Source organism: Lynx canadensis, chromosome B1, assembly GCF_007474595.2.
Source record: "Lynx canadensis isolate LIC74 chromosome B1, mLynCan4.pri.v2, whole genome shotgun sequence".
Lineage (NCBI taxonomy): Eukaryota > Metazoa > Chordata > Mammalia > Carnivora > Felidae > Lynx > Lynx canadensis.
Window position 1 is genome coordinate 172,482,347 of NC_044306.2, and position 25,233 is coordinate 172,507,579.

Below are 25,233 nucleotides of genomic sequence, written 5' to 3' on the forward strand. Positions count from 1 at the left end.
CTGGACACACAGTGCAGAGAGCTGGATATAGGTGCTCTCAAGCCAGGCACACGGGAGACACAGAGGTGAGGACACAGAGTCCTCCACAGGACTGGAGGACTGGGGATGTCTGGGTGAAGGCAGACCAGGGAACTCCGGTCTCCAGAGACTAAGCTCCAGGTCCTGGGCCTTTCCTGGATGTGAATGAGAGAAGAGAAGGAGAAAGGAATCTGGGGACGAGCACAAACCTGATTTTGGTACTGAGCATAGCCGCAGAGGACTGAGCACATAAGGAAACCAGAAGGTTAGGTTGGGTATACCAATATAAGTTAATCATAGTCATTTATGTCAACTCTCTTACCGTTTGTATGCAGTGGCCATGTTGTACTAAAACAATGGTGTACTTTAACAAACGTGGTTAGGTGAGCAAATGATATACCTGGGTGTCTGCAGTCACAAGTTCTCTCTCAAGTTACATAGACCTCTATTCCCAACTTCAACAGCTGAATGAGATCATTGCTTTTAAGCCGTTAGGTAGAATGGGGAGTGGGGGTGGGGTGGGGAAGTATCCTCCTGTATTCAGTACTTCCCCTGATAACTTTTTATTATCGTAACAATTGCTATGCAGTTTGTTCCCTATGCTTGGATTCTGCAAATTTTTTTTTTCACACGGGTGCTTCGTATTCATGAAATAGTAAAAATTATAAGTTCTTCCATTTTTCCCCTTACCCACATGCACATATAGGTCAACACCTTCCCAATTGCTTGGATTGGGTCCTAAAATTAATACATGATGTTGCCATGCCACCTCACGTTAGCACTCAAATAACGAATTTGCAAAATTACCATCACACGGAAATTTGGGCCTGCTCTTCTTCCCAAGACCTACAGCCAGCTAGGAACCGTGGTGTTGGAAAAAGCAGGCACCAGTTCCTGAAACGAAAGTGTGATTGCCTCACTTCTGCTCCATGTGAGCCGTCTGATTCCCTACCTGGAAGGTTTTCCTCCCACCTCTTTTGGCAAATGAGGGAGGAATGCTTAGTGCATAACTGGAGTTCTTTGGGTGAAAGGTAGTATCATAAATAAGAAATGCTTTTTTATATAATTACAGAGAAATCGAGTGACAGCTACTTCAAATGTTAATTTTTAATTAGGCAGTATTGAAGAATCTTATGTTATTGAACGGTATTTTATACACAACGCTGAGTAACAGGTGGATGGAAAATTAATCGCAAGGATAAGGCTATGGTCACTTCAAAATTTGATTACCTGGTAATATCCAGCAGGCAAGTGGTGTTAACAAAATTACTACTTCAGGTGAAAACACTACAGACCTTTGGCAGAGCCCCATAGGGTTACAATTGTGTGTGGGAGCACGTAGGGAAAGACTTTCCAAACGTAAAAACTAATTATATACAAGAGATATACATTTTACTATTATTTAAATAGAATGTGTCTTTAAATATGGAATTCCTTGAAAAACTCACTTCATTGTCCAAAATTATGGAGGCTATTTTGGCTTTTTAATCGAAGAGAGAGTCTTCATTATAGGACCTTCTATTTGGACTGGGCAAGCGGTCCATTTCTAGAGTGTATTTCATAAAAACAGCCAGTGGCCAAGTCTCATCAACAACTGTATCCGAAAGGAAGTGCTGTGCAGTATGTATCTAGAAAGAGCATCAGTCCTTGCCGGCTTGTCTGCTCTCCCTGTCCCTTTAGTCTTTGGGGTGAGTAAATGAGTGTGGGCGAAGTCTCCGGGAAGTTAGAAAATCTTGCACTCATTAATGGAGAAGAACCTCCTTCTGTTGCGTCTCCTGGCTTGGTTGACAGCAGTTCGGACGGCACACTCAAATACCTGCTGAACCCCTCGGTTGCTAAGGGCTGAGCACTCTAGATAGCCCTTTGCTCTCACTTCCTGGGCCAGTTTCTTTCCTTCTATGGCATTGACGCAGGAGGCCCTGTGGGGCCCCATCTCACGCTGGTCAGTCTGAGTAGCCACCACCAGCACAGGTGTGCAGGGCAAGTTGCTCCTGATTTCACCAATCCACTTGTTCTTCAGGTTCAGGAAAGACGTATGGTTGGCTACAGAATAGCACATCAGCACCACGTCTGCCTGCTGGTAGGACAGGGGACGGATGCTTCTGAAGGCATCGTTGCCCGCTGTGTCCCAAAGGCCCAGGCTTATCTGGATGCCATCCATGAAGACGTCCACACCTGTGTTCTCATACACCGTGGGCTTGTAGGCCTCCGGGAAGGTCTCTGAAGTGAAGCGCACCAGCAGAGAAGTTTTCCCCACAGCAGAATCTCCCACCAACACACACTTGATGGAACTCAGCATCTTCCCAGCCTGGATTCTGGGTTACAAGTTCAGAATCCCAAGTAAAAGGGCCCTCAGTGGGCTGCTGAAGCAAATGCCATTCAACACAAGGAATGAAAACCAGATGGGGTTTCTCAGGACCCCTGACAGCAATTCTCCTCGTCCATCCGAGGGAGACACAATCTACGTTGAAAACCTTCAACGGCTAGTCTTCAACTGCAACAGAGAAAACAAGGGGGGGGGGGGGAGGGTGAGGGGTGGAGGGAATTGAGTCTTTCTTTTTCCCTTTTCAATGACGGGGAACTTCCTCATTGGCAAACTGATTAAACACGCCCACCTCCGTGTAGCCAGTCCAACCCACTGTCCACTCACTCTTCCCTTTGGCAAGAAAAGCTGGGCACATACCCCAGCACAGACACCCACAACCCCACCCAGTAAGAAGCAGAAGCTGATTTTATCTCTAAATCAGGCTAATGATAAAAATACCAGCAACTGCTCCGATATCAACACGAAAAAGACCTCAATAGCAACCTGATGTGTGAACGTGGCGTCTTCAAACAGCTCTCTCTTGGCTTCTGCTCCAAGAAGTGGAGAAGGCAGCAGACAGCAGCTTCAGTTTCTAACGGACCCCAGCCACTTGGGGAACTACGAGAAAGAGAAATGTAATGAGTGACAATGTAGGCACTTCTCTTCATTCATTGATTAATCCGCCAGTCCTTGGTTTACGTGGGAATTCATGCTGAGGTCAGAGAAAAGAAATCCACCAGAACTCTAAAATTTTGCTGTGGTTTTTCTTTTCAGGTTTTGTCAAAAACTGGCTACAGATGTAATAGAGAGAGCACTGTCCTTGGCGTTTTCTGCATCTGAAATCAAGCTCCGTAACCAATACGACGACATAGCTTTGAGCATGTGACTTCATCTCCAAGCCTCTGTGTACACATCTGCAAGAATGCGATAAACTGAGGAACCACTTCTCAGAGATGTGGTGAGGATTAAATTAGTTCTTTCTTTCCAACGTTTCGAAACAGCTACGTATGCACCAGGAACACCACTGGGCCCTAGTCATATAAAATAACTGGCTTAAAAGCAAACATATTCAGTGCCTGTCTCTTAAACAGGACTGTACAAATATGACAGCATCTGAATTTCGAGAAAGGGTCAAATAAATTCTCATTCACTGCAGGTGTAAGAGCTCCAGACAATGAGATCAGCTTTGGAGACGGTGTCCCTTCTGCTCAGGGACATCATCACAGGACAGACCAGCTTCAGACGAAGGAAAAATCTTTCAGACCAAAATTCAGACTAAAGGTTATTAATGCAATATGGGCTTATAACCTCCCCCACAGGCTGTCTTCCTGACTTGTTATATGTAAAGCAACGTAAAACAGACCCATAGGTCTGCTTCAAAACGTAACTTTTTTTCTTAATTTTTTTTTACATTTATTTATTTTTGAGAAACAGTGAGACAAAGCTTGAGCGGGGGAGGGGCAGAGAGTTAAGGAGACACAGAATCTGAAGCAGGCTCCAGGCTCTGAGCAAGCGGTCAGCACAGAGCCTGATGCAGGGCTCAAACCCACGAACTGTGAGATCATGACCTGAGCCAAAGTCGGACGCTCAACCGACTGAGCCCCCCAGGCACCCCAAAACATAATTTTTAAAAAAATCACTCCTCTAAATCCTGACATTCCCTTCCGGGAAATTTTTGTTCTTATCAACCCGTAGTTTCTGTTTGTTTCATTAGACATAACAGCATTTGCAAATAAGTTAATCAAATACATAATTCACATGATTTTCGCATTTTCACTTTTTTAACGATATGTGAGCTGGGTGACCTTGGCCAAATTACTTAAACTCTCAGAGTCCTGGTTTCTTCATAAAAATGAGAATAAGAAAATTACCTCTTCATGAAATTATTGTGAGTATGCAGTTTGTGGAGAGGCTGTCTTAGCATAGAACCTGGCATGTGGGACCTATAGGGAACCGTCATGTTATGTATTTCCACTACAATTTATTTAAAATGCCAAATATTGAATGTCTGTGGCATGGGGACTGGGATGTCAAATGTTCAGCTGGACTCTGTCTGAAGACTCACACTGGGTCACTCATGCACTATGGTCCTTGACCTCTTTGTCACCAGACCTTTGAGCAAAGTCTCCCCTGGGGGGCTCTCTGTCAGGTCTCAGACCTTAGCTCTTTAGAACTATAGATGACTTAAATATACGCGTTTGTGATCCTCTCATTACTTGGTCCAGAGCCAAGACCTTTTAAGACATTTTTGAGTTTCATTTTGATGCCAATGAAGCAGAACTGGAGCTAGGAAAAAATGTGCATGTGTCAGGCTTTTGGTTATTAAATAAAATCTTTCTGATAGATTGATTGAGTAAAAGCCAAATTTCCTAAGTAAGTATCTGCAAAAAGAAGTAGATGAGGCGAAATTGTTGAGAACACCACTTTAAAGTTGGGCGGATCTGGAGTTGAATCCGAGCTCCCAACTGACCACCCATGCAACAACTTTAGCAGCGTTTCTTAATGTCCCTCAGCCTCCATTTCCTCCTCTGAAAATTGTTGTAATAATATCTACAACATGGGGTTGCTGAAAGAATTAAGTGTGCTTAGATGTATACACTCCTTAGCACAGAGCAGGACTCCTGGGTGGAGGTTGAGTGTCTGACTCCAGATTTTGACTCAGGTCATGATATCACAGTTTATGAGATCGAGCCCCACCTTGGGCTTTGTGCTAATTGCAAGGAACCTGTTGGGATTCTCTCTTTCCCTCTCTCTCTGCTCCTCCCCTACTTGAGCTTTCTCTCTCTCTCTCTCAAAATAAATAAATAAGCATTTGAAAGAATCCTTAGCAGGGGCGCCTGGGTGGCTCAGTCGGTTGGGCGTCCGACTTCGGCTCAGGTCACGATCTCGCAGCCCGTGGGTTCGAGCCCCGCGTCGGGCTCTGGGCTGACCACTCAGAGCCTGGAGCCTGTTTCAGATTCTGTGTCTCCCTCTCTCTGACCCTCCCCCGTTCATGCTCTGTCTCTCTCTGTCTCAAAAATAAATAAACGTTAAAAAATTAAAAAAAAAAAAGAATCCTTAGCAAATGTAAACATATTATATGTACATAGTCAACACATAGCAAACATACAATAAGTAGTCCTTACTACTAATAGCATTGTTAAATAATAATTACTAAATGTAATGCTAAACAAATATTAATTATAAGTGAGGAATTTGAAGTGGCACTATAGAGTTTTCTCTGCCAAAGAGTGCCCTGTGTATCTTATACCAAGCCATCGTGACCAAAAAGAGGGGGATTTCTTCTTGTAGCATGAAAACAAAAATATCATGTGAACAAAGAAATTCCTGTCTGAGCTGTTCCACCTAGCAAGAGTCAGTGACCTTCATTCTTAGCCAGTTCTAACACCCCGAGGCACATCAAATCAGTTCTCAGGGCCTCAGTTTCCCAAATTATAAAGTAATTTGACAAAATGAGCTTTCTCTGTGGTTCTATTAGAACGGAGGCCACGAGGGAAAATGTTATTACCTGCCTCGGTGAAAACAAGAACGTAAACCTCTGTATTACTCCATAGCAGTAAAGGCAGATGATAAACTTTGATGACACACGTAGCCTTCAGCAGATGGCTAAATATGGAGCTGGGAGAGGGGAGGGGAGGGGCTCCAGTCCATGTTAGAGCAATACCCTATATAGACATGAGAGATCATCTCCAGTCGGCGTGTCACATGTACCCACAAAAGAGCCGTTGTGGGTCCCATAGTCAGTGTGGAAGGCTGATGGGCTTGATTTCAGTGGAATTTCTCCCTTTAGGAGAAACTAATGGACCTGTAGGTGAAAAATAGATGTGGGTTTCAGTGGTACTGCACAAGTGGCCAACCGGCAGGGATGACCCACTTATGTGTCCCTCCACACGGAAGAGTAACTGAGAGCGAATTCAGATGGCATCTTGAGTAACGCCACCAAGTGACCCTTTGAGGACTTAAGTCACACTGGAATCCACGACCTTTTAATCTCAGAAGCTCTCAGTTCTCAGTAACTTGATTTTTGCCCCCTTTCTCTTTTTTTTCACCATTTTCACAGAAAGTACGCCTTCCACAGGCCCGGATGTTCACACATACAGAGGAAAGAGGGGAGTGAGGCTTCCCCTCGCAAGGGCAAGTGGAAGGATCTTCTGTCTACTGCAGCAAAAGAACAAAAGCAGACAAAAAGGAGGGCATAGGGACGAGGTGTCCTAATTCGCCTCATCTCCTGGAAAGCTGAGGGACATCCAGTAGGAAATCCTGGTTTCACTTGGGCCTCAATTCCCATCCCAACTAACGGGTACCTGCTCTTCCGTACTGATGCTTCTTCAGACAAACTCAGTGCGTCTCTATTTGCCTGCAAAGACCTGCCCCTCACTCACCCCCCAGCTCCCACCTCTTCTTGAAAATGGTTTCTGATGATCTGACCTACTGCTGGATCAGGCGCTCCCCTCTGTCTTCTCATAATCTGTCCCCATGAACCTCTCACGTAACCTTCGTCACACCCCGATAAAGAAGTTGGTCCTCTTACACTTATCCCTCCTCTATAAAACCAGAATAAGATCTGCCTGACCTTCCCTGCAGGAAGCTGATATGCATCAGGTGGAAATTATAACAACACAGCAACAATTCGTGCTTGTACTTCTACACAACTGTGCATTTAGAAGTCTTCTCTCCTTTATTCTGTGAGACAGCCCCTTAGAACAACAGAGCACTAGATAAAACTAAGGTGAAATCAGGACCATCATTAACTAATGCCAACTTCTAGGTTACCTGGGCTTGGATTGAGGCGGCTTACTTCAAAATGCTGATGGAATCATCAACTATCTTTTTTGCCAAATGTGAACCAGGGCTGCCATCAGCCAAGAATGGCCTGTCGATTACAGAGAATACGTCTAAATGTCATCCTCCTCAAAAGAGCTTTGGGCAAAGGACCTGCTCTAGCGGCAGCCAATTCATTCATTAAGGAAATTGATTCTACCACGAATCTAACACACTTAGGTGATTAAGAAAGCATCATGTTCTTCAGCAACACATCTCCTGCCAGGGCCTTCCATCAGCGGCCCATCCCTGCCTAGCAGGGACACCACAGCAAGAACAGGCCTTGCCCTGTATGGGTGAACCCACGGAGAGCTCCTCATCTGGCAACGGGGCTGCATGCTTCATTTCCTTTCTTTTCCTTGGCAGGGGTGGGGGATGGGGGGCTCAATTCAAAAAGTCTTAAGCAACTTAATAGAAAAAAAAGTGTAATTATCTCTAAGTTTTATCACTCCAAATTCTTACTCATTGTCTAATAAATATACACTCGTATCTATGTCTTCTAAACATTTTCTCAGATTTTTTTAAAATGCTGATTTTCAATATAGTCTACACACTTGCCAGGTTTTAGCTAAATTGCTTCCCATTGTTTCAACAATTCATAATTGCACTGCCATTCTCCGTTGTTAGCAGAGCCTTTGAGTTAGTTCCCCAGTATTTCACTATAACTCACATCTGTGCTTTTTTTTTAAATGTTTATTTATTTGAGAGAGAGAGAGAGAGAGAGAGAGAGGAGAGAGAGGAGAGAGAGAGTGCAAGCAGGGCAGGGGCAGAGAGAGAGGGAGACACAGAATCTGAAACAGGCTCCAGGCTCCGAGCTGGCAGTACAGAGCCCCATGCGGGGCTCGAACCCACTAGCTATGGGTCATGACCCGAGCCGAAGTCGGACATTTAACCTACTGAGCCACCCAGGTGCCCCACATCTGTCCTATTTTACATATAAAAAGTATATATGCACATATACATATATATAAGTTACTTTTACATGGGATGATTTCTTAGGAGACATATTCACAAACATGGTATTACTGGGTCATTGGGTCATTTCGTGGCTTTTATTTACATTATTGAACATCTTTCAGGGACCGTACCAAGCAATTTGTATTATTGATTAGTTGTTTTATTCATTTAAAAAAATTTTTGTTTGGGGTTTCCTGTGTGGCAGACACCATAGTACGTCCCAAGAGCACCCCGGTAAACAAGATCGTTGCTGTCTGCACAGAGATTCATGTTTCACAACCGTAGAGACTTGCCCACAGCCACACAGCAAGCACATGGCAGAGGCAAAGTGAGCCCTAGCTAGAGTCTGACTCCAAGCCACAGCAGCTCCACGTGTCACCCTTCACCCATCATTCCGACCAGCCTGAGCCAAAGGATCTCAGATAAAACTATGCTTTCGACAAAACCCAGTTTCAAGACACTTTTCTTTAGCCACCTCTTCCAATCAGATCCCTATTCTCATCCTACAAATGAACCAGTTTGGTATTTTACAAGTGTGCTGTGTTTTGATTTGGAAGCTAGTTGCCCAAGTGTGTTCACTTTGTGAAAATTCATCAAGCTGTAGATCTACAATGTGTTCATTTCTCTGTATGTAGATTAAACTTCAAGAAAAAGTATATTTTAAAATAAGGTTACTGCCTTTGCAATGAACATCTTTTCAAGTAGTATTTTATCTTAAGTCTTATCTTGCAAGAGTTCGTTTCACTCATTCTCAGCCCTGCATTAGTAATTCCCCTTGGCATGTTTCTAATTGCTACAAATAATGATTAAATTCCCCTTAAAAATCACAGAAGAAAATCTTTTTTTTTTTTTAAGATTTTATTTTTAAGTAATCTCTACGCCCAATGTAGGCTCAAACTTACAACCTCGAGATCAAGAATTGCATGCTGTACCGACTGAGCCAGCCAGGCACCCCTCGGTTTATTTTGATACAAAAATCATCTGTCTCAAATGGATTTTTTTCTGAAACTTTGCTTGCAAGATGCTGGTTTGCAAGGTTTTTTTTTTTTTAAGCTTATTTATTTATTTTCAGAGAAAGAAAGAGAAAGCAAGGGAGGGGCAGAGAGAAGGAGAGAGAGAATCTCAAGCAGACTCTGCACTGTCAACATGGAGCCCAATGTGGGGCTCTATCCCATGAACCACGAGATCATAACCTGAGCCAAAATCAGGAGTCAGACGCTTAACTGACTGAGCTGCCACCCAGGCACCTGGTTTGCAACTTTTAACACTTGTTCTCCAAAGTCAAGTTTCTAAGCAGTATTTATGTGTCTAAGCCTAAACCCTATTCCATCTCACCATAACTGAGTTAAAACGGAGCACTACCAAGCACTGAGACTTCCCATTATCTCAGTGCCCTGAGCCTCAAAGCCTCTGAGCCAAGAGCCCTGCTCCTCTGACCCTCAGGCCAAGCAGGGAGCATGGCACCCTTCCTCTCCTCTGTTCCAGCCACCCTGCCGAGACTGGTCTCTTCCATCCCCAGGAGCACAATAATCAGATTGCCACCACTGGTCTAGAGTTCTCAGCTTGATCCAAGTAAAGCACAAGGCCAGCCAGCCAGCCAGCTGCCCGGAGCACCATTAGGGAACACCAGAACCTCATCTCAAAACTACAGTGGTGGGAAAATGTAGTTAATGGCTTTTCTCAAAGTAATAGAAGGCATATTCTGAAAAACTGCTTGGAACTCGGTGTGCAATCCACATGGGGCACACTCAAAGAAGGTCACATGCTCTCCTAATGTCTAAGGAACGTGAATTTCGTCTACCAAAGGACTCATATTTTCTCAATTGGGCATGCATGTTTGGGGCCCAGTTTGAATTGTTTGAGGAAAGAGTGAGCAAAGAGGCAGATACATGCATATATAACCACCCTATGATGTAATGTTGCCTTCAAACAAGACTGTCAAACTATGGCTCCCCTACAGGTCAAACCCACCATCTGTTTGTGTATGACCCATGAATTAAGAATGGTTTTTACATTTTTTAATGATTAAAAAAAATCAAAAGATTATTTCATGACATGTGAAAATTATATGAAAATCAAACTTAAGTGTCCATAAATAACATTTTATTGGAACACAGTCATGCTCTTTCATTTATGTATGGTCTATGACTGCTCTCTTGCTACAACATAAAGTTGCAACAGAGACCTTATGGCTCACAAGGCCTAAATTATTTACTATTCGGTCCTTTACAGAAAAAGTTTGACAACCTTTGCTATAAAGAGAGGCAGTTCAGAGTAAGAAGAGAGCAAGACAAGTAAGAAGAAGAAGAAGACTCTGGGGTCAGGCAAGCTTGAGTTTGGCTCCAACATCTGACACTGCGTGGCTTAGGGGAAATTACTTAACTTCTCTGAGCTTTAGTTGCTTTCTCAATAGAGGCAGTATAGCATAATGACTAAGAGTATGGATTTGGGAAACATATTGCCTCCCGGCTCCACTATCTACTGGCTGTGTGATCTCATGAAAGTTACTTAATCCCTTTAAGCCTTAGTTTCTTCAATTGTAAATAGGCAATAATGAGAGTATCTACCTAACAAAGGTTGTTGTATGGGATTAAATGGGTTAGTGAAGGCAAAGCACACAACATGGTACCTGGCACAGAGTGAGTATTATAGAAGTATCTACTGTTATAGTTATTGACCTAGGAGGGTTGTTGTAAGATTATTATAACTAGTATACATCATGAGCCTAAAACAGTGCCTGGAACGAAATAAGCACTCACAAATAGTAACTGCTGTGATGATGTTGATATGAACCAGTTCAATAAAACCCAGAAGAAGGAGCAATTAATTCTCTGGAGGTGGGAGAAAAGAGTGGTGAGAATGTTTCAAAGGTGACGTCTGATGTGTAGGATGAATAAGATTTTGACAAAGAAGAAGAAAGGGCATGGGAAGGAGGGAGGGAAGCACGTACAAAGGCCCAGCAGCATGAAAGTACATGTCTGGTTTGGGGAAGTGGAAAGTAGTTCCAGGAGGCTGCCCTGTGGGTTGCTAGGTGGGGAGAGAGGAGAGGACAGCAGAGGGAATTATGGGAAATGCTCCTGTATTTGTTTTCATATAATCCAAAATTGTTTCAGGCCTGTCAGCACCAACAGCATGTACTATGAGCTCTATAGCCAACTAAAATCCCTGGGGCTTTTTGCATATATACTCTTACTAATCCATTCTCTTTTGATTTTTTTTTTTAATTTTTTTTCCCTCCATTTTTATTTATTCTTGGGACAGAGAGAGACAGAGCATGAACGGGGGAGGGTCAGAGAGAGAGGGAGACACAGAATCGGAAACAGGCTCCAGGCTCCGAGCCATCAGCCCAGAGCCTGACGCGGGGCTCGAACTCACGGACCGCGAGATCGTGACCTGGCTGAAGTCGGACGCTTAACCGACTGCGCCACCCAGGCGCCCCTCTCTTTTGATTTAAATAGTACCTATTCACTAGACTTCGAGTACCCATTATGTGTCGGGCATTGTGCCATACCAAGAGGCAGATTCTAAATTGAATAACACACATTCCTTGCCCTCACAAAACTTAGAATCTAAAGGCAGTACAAGCCATAAACCTCAACAGTGCCTAAAGAAGCGCCAGATGCCAACAAAGGAAAAAGTGCTGCTTACAATGGGCAGGAATCCAGAAAGGCTTTGTAGAGGCCAGGATATTAGAACATGACCCTTAAAACAATTGAGTTGAGATGCACAAAGATGAAAGAGAAAGAGAAACATGACCAGTGAAAGAAAGAAACTTCCGGCATGTAGAGCTAGGAGGCCAGAAAGGAGGAGAGACACCCCAGCACATCCCTGAGGCAGAACTGACACACCCAGGCCCACAGTGAGAAGACTCTGAAGCCCCAGGCCTGGGGGTCTGGGAGGAAGCCATTGGCAAACAGGTCTCTGAGACCAGGAAGAGTTCGGTATTTCAGATGATGGTGCCTGCTGATAAGCCAGAGAGATTTCCAGCGAGCCCAGGGGGCTGTGGCCACATGACAAGGGATGAGAACGACTGGGAAGGGAAAAAGTGATGGCAGAAGAATAGTTCTTACACTTCCATGAAGTTTGGGGTGAAATATTCAGTTACACACATGTTCTTGTCTACGTAGTTTATAATGGAGGAGAATTACGTAGGAACAGGCGGTTCTTGGATGAATAAGCTAATTCATCAATATCCTTTAAAATAGCAGTGCGCGGGGCGCCTGGGTGGCGCAGTCGGTTAAGCGTCCGACTTCAGCCAGGTCACGATCTCGCGGTCCGTGAGTTCGAGCCCCGCGTCGGGCTCTGGGCTGATGGCTCGGAGCCTGGAGCCTGTTTCCAATTCTGTGTCTCCCTCTCTCTCTGCCCCTCCCCTGTTCATGCTCTGTCTCTCTCTGTCCCAAAAATAAATAAACGTTGAAAAAAAAAAAATTTAAAATAGCAGTGCGCAAGTATGTTGACTGGCCAAGGAAAAGTCTTCCTAAGTTGAATGGGGCGGGGGGGGGGGGGGGGGGGGGGGGGGGGGGGGGAAGCAGATTTAAAAACGGTATATACAGCATGATTCCACAGGTATGAAAATTCCAGAACACTATATAACAACATGGTAAGGTGGATTGTCTGCAGTCCTAGGATTGTAGGACTCTCATTTTCTGGTCCTTGTTTATGTGCACCGTAAAACATTTCCACAATATGCTGGTGTTACCTGAGCAATTTTGAAGTGTTTTGTATGTATGACTTTGGTGTTTGTTTGTTTGTTAAATTTATTTATTTATTCTGAGATAGAGGTAGAGAGAGAGAGAGAGGGAGAAAATTAATCTCAAACAGGCTCCACACTATCAGCACAGAACCCGACGCAGGGCTCTATCTCACAGACTGTGAGATCATGACCTAAACCTAAATCAAGAGTCAGGTGCTTAACTGACTGAGCCACCTAGGCGCCCCTATATGGTTTTGTTTTTTACATTTGGCTTGGAAGGGAAAGAAAAGGCTGATCTGAGTTCCCTTGAGGCTACAGAGAATTTCTCTGAGTCCCCATCAGCGTCCAAAGACAAAACTTTTCTCTATCTAGACAGTTTAAATTGTTTAACATTACTTCTAGGAATGGCTTCTGGTTCCTTTTTAAAGGTCTATCTTGGAGAGAAGACAAGCAAAACTGAGTAATTCAACCTTCTCTCACTGTCTCAAGCCTATCTCTCTTCTTGCTCATGAGAATTTTTAAGTCCTTTTTTTCTGTTTTTTATATGTTCAAAGAAGTTTGAATATGGCCTGGGTATTAGAGGACATTAAGGAACTACTGCTAATTTTGTTAGGCGATAATCATATTGTGGTCATACATATTTTTAAAGTCCTTATCTGACAGGTGAATTGAATATGTTGTCTGGGATTTTAGACTATTCCATAAAAGACAACAACAACAAGAAGTAAGGATGATGGATGAAATAAGAGTGGGAAAATGTTGACAGCTGTTGAATGATGGTTACATGGCAGGTGTGTTAGTCTATTTTCTCTACATTATCGTATTTTCAAAAATTTTATGATGAAAGTTTTAAACGGTGGAATCTTTTATTTTCTATAGCATTTTGTCCAAGCTGTAGTTTTATTCTCATCTTTAGTTACAGAGAAATGCAAAAAAAGTATCACCCAAAATTAAAAAGTACAGTTTATGCTACAATGGCTTTTTCAAGTATTTTAAAGAATGTTGGTGCATCGAATAACAAGTGACCTAAAGGTAGACAGAGCAAAGTCTTGGAGCCCGCCTCCCTTTGGGATGGATCTAGAGGAGGAAAAGCCATGGTCCTGGATTAGGATTCCCAGGCAAGTCTTTAAAAGAAAAATGTTAGCTTCAAGTACAAGCTCTACCTGCATCTCAATATATCATCTCTGTCCCTGAGAAGTAAGGGCAACTTCTGGAAAATACTCTACCCAAAGGATACTCTTGAAGTTACTTTGAGATTACCTGAAGTCTTAACTTTCTAAACAGCGTAATTACAGTCTCTGACTTGCTTTGGTCTTCCTTACCCCAATTCTGCAGAATTAGCTCTTTGCAAAAAAGCAAAAAAGTCATAATGAAAATTTGAAAGAAACTCAAGAGTGAAAATGTATTACCCACACAAAACCAGATCCCAAACCAAAGTGACTCTGAGAGTCAGGGAGACCGTCTGCCCTGGGAGTCTTTTTTGTCTGCAAAGGTGAGGGGGCAGGCAATGGGAAGTTTATGCTTTAAGATGTTATGTTCTCCCCTTGGACCTAAAGTAGCTCTCTTTCGGATGTTTACTTACTGTGAAAATATGAATTCTGCATGACATCTGGATAGACCTCCACCAAGCCCAAGCCTCCCAGCTCTAAAGCAGCATCTATGATGAAGAAAACCATCACACCCCAGGGTTTCCCCAGCACCCCAGTGCCGGCACCTCCACTACCGTAACTGAACACACATAGCCACGCCATGGGTGGTGACCAGCAGCTCTCTTTTTCTTTGCTGATCCAATCAGACTGGAGATGGCCTCACTCTAACTTCTCTCCTCATTTTCTCTGGATCGTTTCTGTAGGCCGTTTTTTTGTTTTGTTTTGTTTTCTGAGTAGTACATACACCTTCTAGAACATTTCAAAATACTGAATAATCTAAAAGACCCAAAGGAGAAAAGGAAAAAAACCAACTGCCAACTAGAACCAAAAGCTACACGATATTAGCGTACCTTTTCCTGGTTCTTTTTTTCAGTGCATCTTTTTTTTTCTTCTGAAACTAATGCCATACTTTATATGGAGCTTAGTATCTTGCTTTTTAAATTTAATATCTACATCATAAATATTTCCTGTATCATTAAGATTCTCCAAACATATTTTAATGACTACATAATGTTTCATTATATGAATGTAGCATTGCTTATTTAATTAATTGCCTGTTGTTAGACGTTTAAACTGCTTCTGATTTTTACTGTAATAACACTGGGTGAACATTCTAAAAATAAATTTGTATAAATACACAATTATTTCTTTAGTATAAATAGATATGAGTGCAACTACTGAAACGAAAGAGAAAAAATCAGCCAATGAAACTCCATAAGCAGTGTATGAGAGTATTCATTTCATCACACTACCAACTGCCACTGGGCATAGCATTGGCCGATTTGATTTGTTCTCATTTGCATTTCATATATGACCAGTGAAAATAAAAATTCGCTCATGTGTTTGTCGACCACTTCTACTTTTTCTTCTAGAAGTCGTCTGTTTTACCAACTTCTCTAGCAAGGTAGCCATTATTTCTTAACAATGTCTTAAAATCTCTTTAGATATTAATCCTTTTGATTAAGTAAGCTTGCAAACTTTTTAAAATATATTTTGTGCCCATGTATTCTGGGAATTCCCCTAAATTCCTGGCACTCCCCCATCATTGGACAACCACTAAACAAAATGTAAAGTAACATATCCCCTGATGGATAAAGAAACTTAGCATGATTAGATGCCCAAAAGGTCATCTAGTTCAACCCACTCATTTCCCCCATGAGGAAGCCAAGGCCGAGAACAGTGGTTTAGCCCCTGGTGGCTGACTCGAGGCCCGGAAACTTGGATCAGCTGACTCAGCACTGTTTCAGTTCACACATATATACGATGTCTGCATTTTACAGCCCATACTTAATTTCCTTAATATTAAAAAATTTTTTTTAATGTTTATTTTTGAGAGACAGAGACACAGAGCATGAGGGGCAGAGAGAGAGACACACACACAGAATCTGAAACAGGCTCCAGGCTCTGAGCTGTTAGCACAGAGCCCAATGTGGGACTTGAACCCAGGAACTGTGAAATCATGACCTGAGCGGAAGTCAGACGCTTAACGGACAGAGACACTCATGCACCCCAGTATTTTAAATGCAAAGTGCATATAGATGGCTTATAGATAGATATTCCAAATGAGTGGCTTTTTACTCAACATATAGCTCCCGGTTTTAATATAAACATCCTTTTTAAACAGATGTCGCCCTTCTCATTAACTTCCTTCGAGATAGATCATCTCTTTAGGGGCAACCACTAATTCTAATTCTCTAGAATTAGGATAAACCCTTAACTTACAAATTGCTAAAACTATAAAAGAAGTCAAGGTATTTTGTTCTGAGTATTTAGCCAAGAGCATGGAATGAAGTGAAGATGATTTAGTTTCAGGTTCAACAGAAGAAATTGCTGATTTTTAATTGTTTGCAAAGAGGTGAGATTGCAGTCAGGGTCTCAGATTCTCATCCCCATTGCTGATTAGCAGTATCCTTAGGCAAATCGCATAACCAGAACAACAAAATATGGATGTTGATGCATAGTTCCTAGGATTTTTAAGGTGATTAAAAAGAATCTATCTCCCGTGCTTAGTGGGGTGTCTGACTCTTTGTAGAAAAGGATACCAATAAATACTCATGTGGTACTTAACAACAGCCAGACACTATTTGACATGCTTTATGAAAATTAGCCCATCAATCATGAAACAACACTATATGGTTAATACCTTTGTTCTCACATTTTACAGCTGGGGAAACCAAGGCACAGAGAAATAAAGTAATTTTCCCAAGATGACAAGCTAGCAAGGAGGGCTGCAGGCACTGGAACCTGGTGGTCCGGCCTCTGAGCCCACTCATAGTGCTGTGTACTTCCCCTCCCACTGCCTCTAATTTGGGGGAAGCCTACCTACCACTGCAATTTTGATGAAACAAAGCAATCTTCTATGGTCTGAATGTTTGTGCCTCCCTATAATTCATATACTGAAACCTAAACCCCAGGGTGATGGTATTAGGAGGTAGAGACTTTGGAGGTGCTAGGCCATGAGGTTGGGGCCCTCATGAATGGATTAATGCCCTTATAAAAGAGACCCCAGAGAGTTCCCTCACCCCTTCCACCATGTGAGGACACAGTGAGACAGTGCTCTCTATGAGCCAGGAAGCAGGACCTCACCAGACACCAAGCCTGCTACCCCCAGGATCTTGGACTTCCAGGCCTCCAAAACTGCAAGAAATAAAATACTGCGGTATTTTGTCACAGCAGCCTAAACAGACTAAGACATAATCCTAAAATAAAGGTAAAAGAGGAGTTGGGGCGCCTGGGTGGCGCAGTCGGTTAAGCGTCCGACTTCAACCAGGTCACGATCTCGCGGTCCGTGAGTTCGAGCCCCGCGTCGGGCTCTGGGCTGATGGCTCGGAGCCTGGAGCCTGTTTCCGATTCTGTGTCTCCCTCTCTCTCTGCCCCTCCCCCGTTCATGCTCTGTCTCTCTCTGTCCCAAAAATAAATAAACGTTGAAAAAAAAAATTAAAAAAAAAAAAAAGGTAAAAGAGGAGGAGAAATAGCTGGCAAAACACTTTTCAGCTGGTAAATGACTTCTTTCTTACTACAATCCTCATTTCTAACAACATTTGAAAGATTTCTCCCTTAAGCGGGCATTCTCACCATTGGGAGATGTGCCAAAGAGCGATACCTTTGTGGAGGAAGACCTGACAGGATCCAGTGCCTGCTCAGGCTATTCGTCATGTGAGGCTGATCCCTTTTTTTTTTTTTTTTTTCAACGTTTATTTATTTATTTTTGGGACAGAGAGAGACAGAGCATGCACGGGGGAGGGGCAGAGAGAGAGGGAGACACAGAATCGGAAACAGGCTCCAGGCTCCGAGCCGTCAGCCCAGAGCCCGACGCGGGGCTCGAACTCACGGACCGCGAGATCGTGACCTGGCTGAAGTAGGACGCTCAACCGACTGCGCCACCCAGGCGCCCCGAGGCTGATCCCTTTTTAACCTCTCTAGTCTATATGACAAAATTGGTGTCAGTAATAATGTGTAAGAGTTAGGAACAATCATTATTTTCTTGATCCATTCTTCAGCTTTAACACAAGTAACGATTCAAAGAAAAACCTATTTCAATTTTTAAATTATTCAAACGCAGTGAAGTGTTTCATGTATGAAGTAAAACTTGCATTTATTTTTTTAATGTTTATTTACTTTTGAGAGAGAGAGAGAGAGAGTGAGCAGGAGAGGGGCAGAGAGAGAGAGAGAGAGAGAGAGAGAGAGAGAGAGATTGAGAGAGAGACTCCCAAGCAGGCTCCGTGCTGTCAGCACAGAGCCTGGTGCAGGGCTCAGTCCTACAAACCATGAGATCAGGACTGGAGTCGAAATCAAGAGTTGGACGTTCAACTTACTGAGCCACCCAGGTGCCCCTAAAACTTGCACTTCTTGATCAAAAATATTATACTTTGCAGTTTGTGCTCTGCCTCACTGCTTTAAATTTAAACACAAAATTCCAAGAGGTCACATAGAATGACACAATTGAAGTAAGCCGAGTACTATTTCAGAATCTCTGTAATCATTGTGCAATCATTCTTTATTCCTCATCTACTATGTAAACTCAGGATTACACAGTGCCATAAAAGTGAGAATTGCAATCTGCCTAATGGACTCCATACACACCCCTAAGGACTTACTCTGACTCTATCACTGCCAGCGCATCATGATAATTAAGTTCAGACCTACACTGGTTTTATTGCTGTTTTTAAATTCTCTACAGGTGATGATCTCCCTTATTACCTGCCCCTGGGGTAGAGCCCTTCCACCATCCTGCCTTTGGTATGCCCTGCCACTAGCTACCAAAATTTTAAACACATATACCTTTGAACCTGGCAATTCCAATTCTTTAAATACATTATCCTGTTGTACCTATACAAGTAGTCAAGACGTATGTGCAAGAACTTGCATTGATGCATTATTCATAACAGCAAGAAAAGAACTGGGAATAACTGAACAGTCAGTCAAAAGGCAGTGGTTAAGTTAATTCTGCCATATCCATGCAGCACAATCCAATACAGCATTAAAAACAATTAGGTCATCCTGTATGTATTGAGAAGGAGGCCTATGATACGTTCGTAACTGAAAAAAGCAAACAGTTGAAAAATTTGGTAAAGGGTCCCATTTATGCAGAAAAGTAAATGTACAAGCTTGTTCTGGTGCCCCTAAATGCCCAGAATGCTCAGAAGGGCATTGGTCCAGGCAGCGACAAGGTATCTGTGCAACAAGGAGCAAACCCCGGCTCGCCATGAATTCTCAGCTCTTGTTATACATGACCCTCTATAGACAAAGAGCAGCTATTCCTTAGTTATCTAAGGGAGAAAAGGAACAAAGAGGAATAACCTAAGAGCACAAGTTTGTATAGCTTTTCCAAAGTGTTTTAAATCCCCCTTTGTAATACAGATGCATGCACTTTTATATGAATTATATTGCAGACATAATATATAATAGCAGGATTAAATATCTCCCCAGATGCTCAAGTTCTGATCAAGGACTTACAGACAATGGGAGAAACAAGCTTATAATGACCCTGAAACTGTCAGGATACTCCAGAGCAAAATTCTTTTTCACCTGTTCAATTCATCACTTATGCATATATAATGTTCTATTAACATTAAGTTCCAAATTCACAGAAGTCTGAAAAAAATGACAGGATATCTGCCTTTAATTGCCTTTAAACTGGCTACTTTTAAAGAGCCTACTGGGGCCAAAGATAATAAAGAAAATGTTAATATCGTTTAGGCCTAGAGGTTTTTTTAAAAAAACTTTTTTCTTAGTTAATAACGTCTCTGACCCTCCCTTTTTTTTCTCTATAGAAGAAATGACTTCATGGAAAAAGGTAATGTGTTAGCCATGCAAAGGCAGAATGCTATGGCTGTGCTTCATCATAATAAGGTCCCATAAAACTGAGACCTTAGAGAATAAAATCCTACATTAGAGAGAAAAGAAGCAACATTCTGCATACATACGACCTCATGCTCAGCTTCATCCCACAGAAAAATTAAAACTTAAGTGGACAAGTGCTATAATAAAGGTAAATTCAAAATGCCAAGAGAGACTGAGGACAGAGCACTTACATCCTCGAGGGTGGTGGGGATGGAGGGAATGGAGAGGAGTGACATTTGAAATGGTCTTGGAGGAGGCAAAGAAAATAGGATGGGAAGACCTGAACCACACAGAGGAAGTAGCTGGTGCCCAGTTATGCATGGGGGAAAGGTCTGTGCGTTTGGAGTGTAGACAGTTGACTTTTGTGGCTGAAACACAGGTGGGAGGTGAGGTGAGGAGGGACCCTGGGGCCAATTTACTCCACATTAAGTATAAAATAACCTCCATCCAGCCGTCTCTCTCTCATTACCTTTTTCCTTGTCACTATCACCATGTCCCCTAGCCATTTCTGTAATCTCTCCAGACTATGTAGCATCCCCCAAACTCTTCCTGCCTTCCCTGCCTCAATAACCTTAAGCATCCTGTTCTCATCTCCTAAAATATGATCTCTCCTGTTCTGACTTTTCCTCGTCAAGTTCTACCTGACCCAGAGCCCAGCTCAAATGCCACCTCTCCATAAAGGCTTCCAGAAACTCCCACTAAGCATTAGCTTTTCCCTTATTTGAGCTCACATATCATCTTTAAATGTGTTTACATTTTACTTTTTTGAACAGTTAATACATGCCTGTAGTAAAATTCAAAGAGTACAAAAGTGAAAAATATGTCTCCCTCCTATACCTGCCCTCCATGGCCCTGGGCCATTTTCCCAGAGGCAACCAGCGTATTACGTTTCTCATGCATTTTTCCAAAACTATTAAATTACGACAGGTATTCACCTGCACACATGCATGAATGCATATGTGTAATTATTCTATAGACACATTCTTTTTTTAATATGCAAACTACAGTCTACTATACTATACTCCCTGCTGCTCTTCTCACCCAATAATATATCATGAAACTTTGTCCTTATCAGCAGGTTTTGAGTTGCCTGATTCTAAATACCTTTAGTAGAGGACTAAGCAGTTCTTCCTCAGCTATGGATCAATCTGAAGACATAAGTGTATACTAAATATAAATGGAGAATCAGTGTGGGGATTTAGACTTTTTCTCACTGTGTTGTATGTAGAGGCTGCTTGCAGCAGACAGAGCCCTGGACTATGAGTCAGGCTCAAATCCTGGCTGTACCACTAACTATGCGACCTTGCTCACACCAGCTAGCGTCTCCAGACTTCAGCTTCTTTCATCTGTAAAATTAGGCATTGGACTTAAAATGGGCCTCACCAGTACTCATATTTCACGTTTCTACAAAAGCACTGATAACATATGGTGCTTGGAGAGCAGATGTTACCAGAGAAGAAGACAAAGGGGCAGATAGCTCAAAGTTCTTGCCATGATGATCTTTTCCTGTTCCCAGGATTTTCCTTTTATGTTGCTTTGCTCGTCCTTCCTCCTCTACCCTCCAACCTTGACCCAGAGGCATGCATGCTCATAAGGCCTCTCAGCATGGGCACATCGGCCAAGCTAAGCACAAAGAGCTCCAATTATCTGATTTCAGGACCGTGTTCAGCAGCAACTATCTTGGATTTACACAAAATACAAACAGAATTTGAACCTCTTTTCCTGGAAATATGTCCCAGGAAAATTTAGAGTTCACTGGCCTAGTTTGTGACAGAGAGAACTTGCAAACACTGAGTGCCTTGGAGAGTTTTCAGAGACGGGAGAGAGCACCCAGACCATTTACAGACTTCAGCAGCAGAACAACTAGGTGTCCAGGGTGGCCAAAGGCCCAAAGGTGAGGGTCATTTGAGCCCCCCAAAACTCCCTCAGTTCTCTAAGTTATCCTCAGGGCTTTCCTGAACAAAACAAAAACAAAATGTCCCTCCCAAATGTCCATACCAAGGACAAAAATTCTCAAGCCTTATAAAATCATTCCCTAGAACCTTAAAACAATCAAACACTGAGGACCAGATGTCCATGGAGGAGCAACTAGCACAAGTCCTAGCAGGGAGAGAGATGCTGGAAAATCATCTGCTCTTGGCAAGGGACTTGCAGCTCTTTCTAGATCATCCATGGTTCCTACCTGGAGTTTGATGTTCACCCTTTGTGACAACTCTCGCGTCTGTACACATCTATCATCGACGTCTTTGAAACCAAAAGGCATGATCCTAAATCTGTTTGTAGCAGCAGGGACTTTCAGAAAACACACCGATTTCTTATTTCTGCTCATTTTTGCCCTCATTTGTCTCTACTTGTTAAATATATGACAACTTGTCACATAGAATAACTTATCAAAGGGGGAGGGGAAAGGCATACATTCTTATGATCGAGTTCCTTACTATTTTAGAAAATACTTACTATAGAAAAAGGCATATGACAACATTGTTACATTTTTTAAAAAGTAAGTTCAAAACACTATGTGCAGCATGACCTTGATTTTTCAATAAAAATAGAATGAAAAGTAATTAACTATATCAAGATGTTAACAATATTCTTATTGGTGCAATTATAGATTTTTTTCCCTTTTTTTGTGCTTATCTGTAGTTTCCAAATTTCCTTCACAAACATATATTGCTTCTGTCACAACAACAAGGAGGTGTAAAATTAGCTCATGATCCTTTGTAAAAGAAAATGTAAATGTGTCCTGCAGTTCCTTCCTGGGTAGAAGTAGCATTTGCTAGTATCACTGGCTAGTCACTTTTAAGAAAATGTGACACAGGATCAGGATCAACCTTGGATTAATGAAATGATCAAAATACAGAAAGTCAATTAGCCAAGATTTTCTCTCTCGACAGTGCACATATGGGCACTGCCTAAGTACAATTCTCAAACATGCTTGTTTTCTGTTTCCATGGATGACCAACCATTTTCTTTCTGATTACTATCTCTTCATATAAATCCAGCTTCTTAGGAGATGATCCTCTAGTCACCTTCATGTACTAGGTTACCCTAGTCTTGTCTTAGTAGTACAAACCCACCTGAAATTAGTTTCAGGAGACAATAGTAAGACACCGAAAGGAACCACTCTGGAAATCATCATTCGCCATCCTTTTTAAATCCGTAATCCCAAAGTCAACTGAAATGCACCAGAAGGTAATCCCCTAACCTCATTTCCATCTTCCTCTAACCACCTCTTCTCTTGCACGTTATGTGATATCTTGTAACACAAATAGGATGCAGACATCCATCAGAAAGCTTCTTTCTACTTTATCACCCTACAAGTGCTTACCTGGTAAGAATACATTTGAAAACCTCCCAGTGAACTCTTCAGTGTTCCATATCCCATGAAACTTTACTAGATTGTCCCAAGGGGTGTGTGTGTGTGTGTGTGTGTGTGTGTGTAATCAGGAATCAAGAAGGAGACTCACACTCGCTATTTTTCTAAAATATGATCCCAAGAAACTTCACTACCATAGATCAACCATCAGTGGATAAACCATGTATCCCTCCTTTTTGTATCACTGGGCATATAATGAGATGAGGGCTCCCCTTATCTATCACATGAAAAGTCTGTATCTCATCTTATCTCTTTAATGATATTCTCCTGCCTGAATTCCAGTGTCACTGTTACTCATGCACAGAACTGAGTATTCTGGATGCTTCATTTTGAAGGACTGTAGTTCAGAAGCATCTGATAAGATCCCCAGAGCACAACTTTCAATCTGGGAGACTGAAGACACAACTCAGGGGAACCTTTCCCACAGGAAGATGGCAAAGGAAGTAGCTCCCCAACCTATAGCAGCAGCTGTCACCCCTGCTGATAAGAATCCCCTGCAAAAACATCAACCCTCAGGATTTCCAGCAAGCTGGCACAGGAGGCATCCAGCATGTTCTCTTCAAGGGACAGTCTTACCAGAAGGTACTTACCTACTTGGGGTGACATGACATCAGGGTGATGAGAAGTCCCCTCCCTACTGAAACATCTCTCCCACCATTGGAACAGCCCTTTCTTTAGAAGCTTGGTGCTTTGGTAAAATGTGAATATCCTTGGAAGGTAAAGCCCTTTTTACCATTTCCACATTTATATGAATGTGTTTCCAGTCTCATTGTCTCCTCAAAGCCAGTTTTGATTGGAAGAAGAGGAAGTTTTACAAGACACAAAAACTGCATATAAAGAAAGGTAAGACATTGGAAGATACATATTATTGGGCATAAATCCCATTTTCTGGGTCTTACCCATCTAAGTCTGGACACCTCCTAAATCAGAATAACACTCGTGGCTTACTAGTTTTCTATATTGTCGGTGGATGGGTAATCTGAAGGGTCATTGATCTGAATTCTCAATAATATCATTCATGTGTTCATTCCTCTAATATGTACTGCCCTCCAACTGTGTGCTGGGCACCATACTAGATGTTACACAGGGAACAACATGTGCTGAGGAATTCTAATCCATCCCAAAGTCAAGTGTCCAATGTATGGAAGAGGATCACCTGAAATAATACTGATCATGAGTAAGGAGTTAAGGAAGCATTTGGTGTTTATTTGCTGTGTTTGTTATCCACCCACAACACTGTAACATACCATTAGCCCTGGGACGTATCATTATTCACAATTTGTAGAGAAAGCAATCAAGGTGCAGGGAGGTAAGGTCAGTGATCCCCATATTTGATCATCATCACAATTACCCTGAGAGGTTGTTTTAAATGTTTCTCTTGGACCTTCATGAGGATATTCTCATTCAGTAGGTCTGGGAAGAACCGGAGAAACTATTTTTAAAACCCTAGATGACTCAGAAGCACAGTCAGATTGGAGAAATGCTGTACCACAGCTAAACACAGCTTCCTCAGATTGCTAGCTTTTCATTTGACCTTCACAATCTAGGAAGTAAGGATTATTATGTTATTATCTCCAGTTACATATGAATCAGCTTCAACACACAAAACACAATCAACCCAAAAGACAAAATCCCTCTCCATTTTCTTTCTTTTTCATCTATTATAAACAAAGCAATAGAACTATCATAATTGGCCATCTTATAAACAATCATTTATGACATCCCTATTTACAAAACCTCTTTTGGTTTTTCCATCTACATAAGAGCAATATAACAACTTACTGTCAGCCTAATAGAATTACCCCAATACATCAACCAATGTGTTTCTTCGTCAGTTCATTTGTGTGACTAAAAATAATGAATATTAAAGATACTTCAGGGGCGCCTGGGTGACTCGGTCGGTTAAGCGTCCGACTTCGGCTCAGGTCATGATCTCATGGTCCGGGAGTTCAAGCCCCGTGTCGGGCTCTGTGCTGACAGCTCAGAGCCTGGAGCCTGTTTCAGATTCTGTGTCTCCCTCTCTCTCTGCCCCTCCCCTGTTCATGCTCTGTCTCTCTCTGTCTCAAAAATA

The 25,233-nt window shown here is 42.4% G+C and overlaps 1 protein-coding gene and 1 long non-coding RNA gene across 5 annotated transcripts in view; one reads left to right on the plus strand and one right to left on the minus strand.

The window, feature by feature from the left end:
* Positions 1-1,107: 1,107 nt before the first annotated feature.
* Positions 1,108-25,233, minus strand: part of RHOH (ras homolog family member H) — a 45,493-nt gene continuing 21,367 nt past the window's right edge. For all 3 annotated transcript variants that reach the window (XM_030313998.1, XM_030313997.1, XM_030313999.1), the window contains exons 2-3: positions 2,828-2,941; positions 1,108-2,512 (exon numbers count right to left, since the gene is read on the minus strand). In XM_030313998.1, the coding sequence (XP_030169858.1) occupies positions 1,742-2,317 (576 nt within the window). In that variant the 5' untranslated portion in view covers positions 2,318-2,512; positions 2,828-2,941 and the 3' untranslated portion in view covers positions 1,108-1,741. The remainder of the gene's footprint in view (positions 2,513-2,827; positions 2,942-25,233) is intronic.
* On the plus strand, positions 2,887-7,882 carry LOC115512704. 2 transcript variants are annotated; one of them, XR_003968462.1, is made up of 3 exons: positions 2,887-2,973; positions 3,098-3,281; positions 6,384-7,882. It is a non-coding gene; the product is annotated as an uncharacterized LOC115512704 (long non-coding RNA). The 2 variants fall into 2 exon arrangements; XR_003968461.1 differs by having other exon boundaries at positions 7,092-7,878.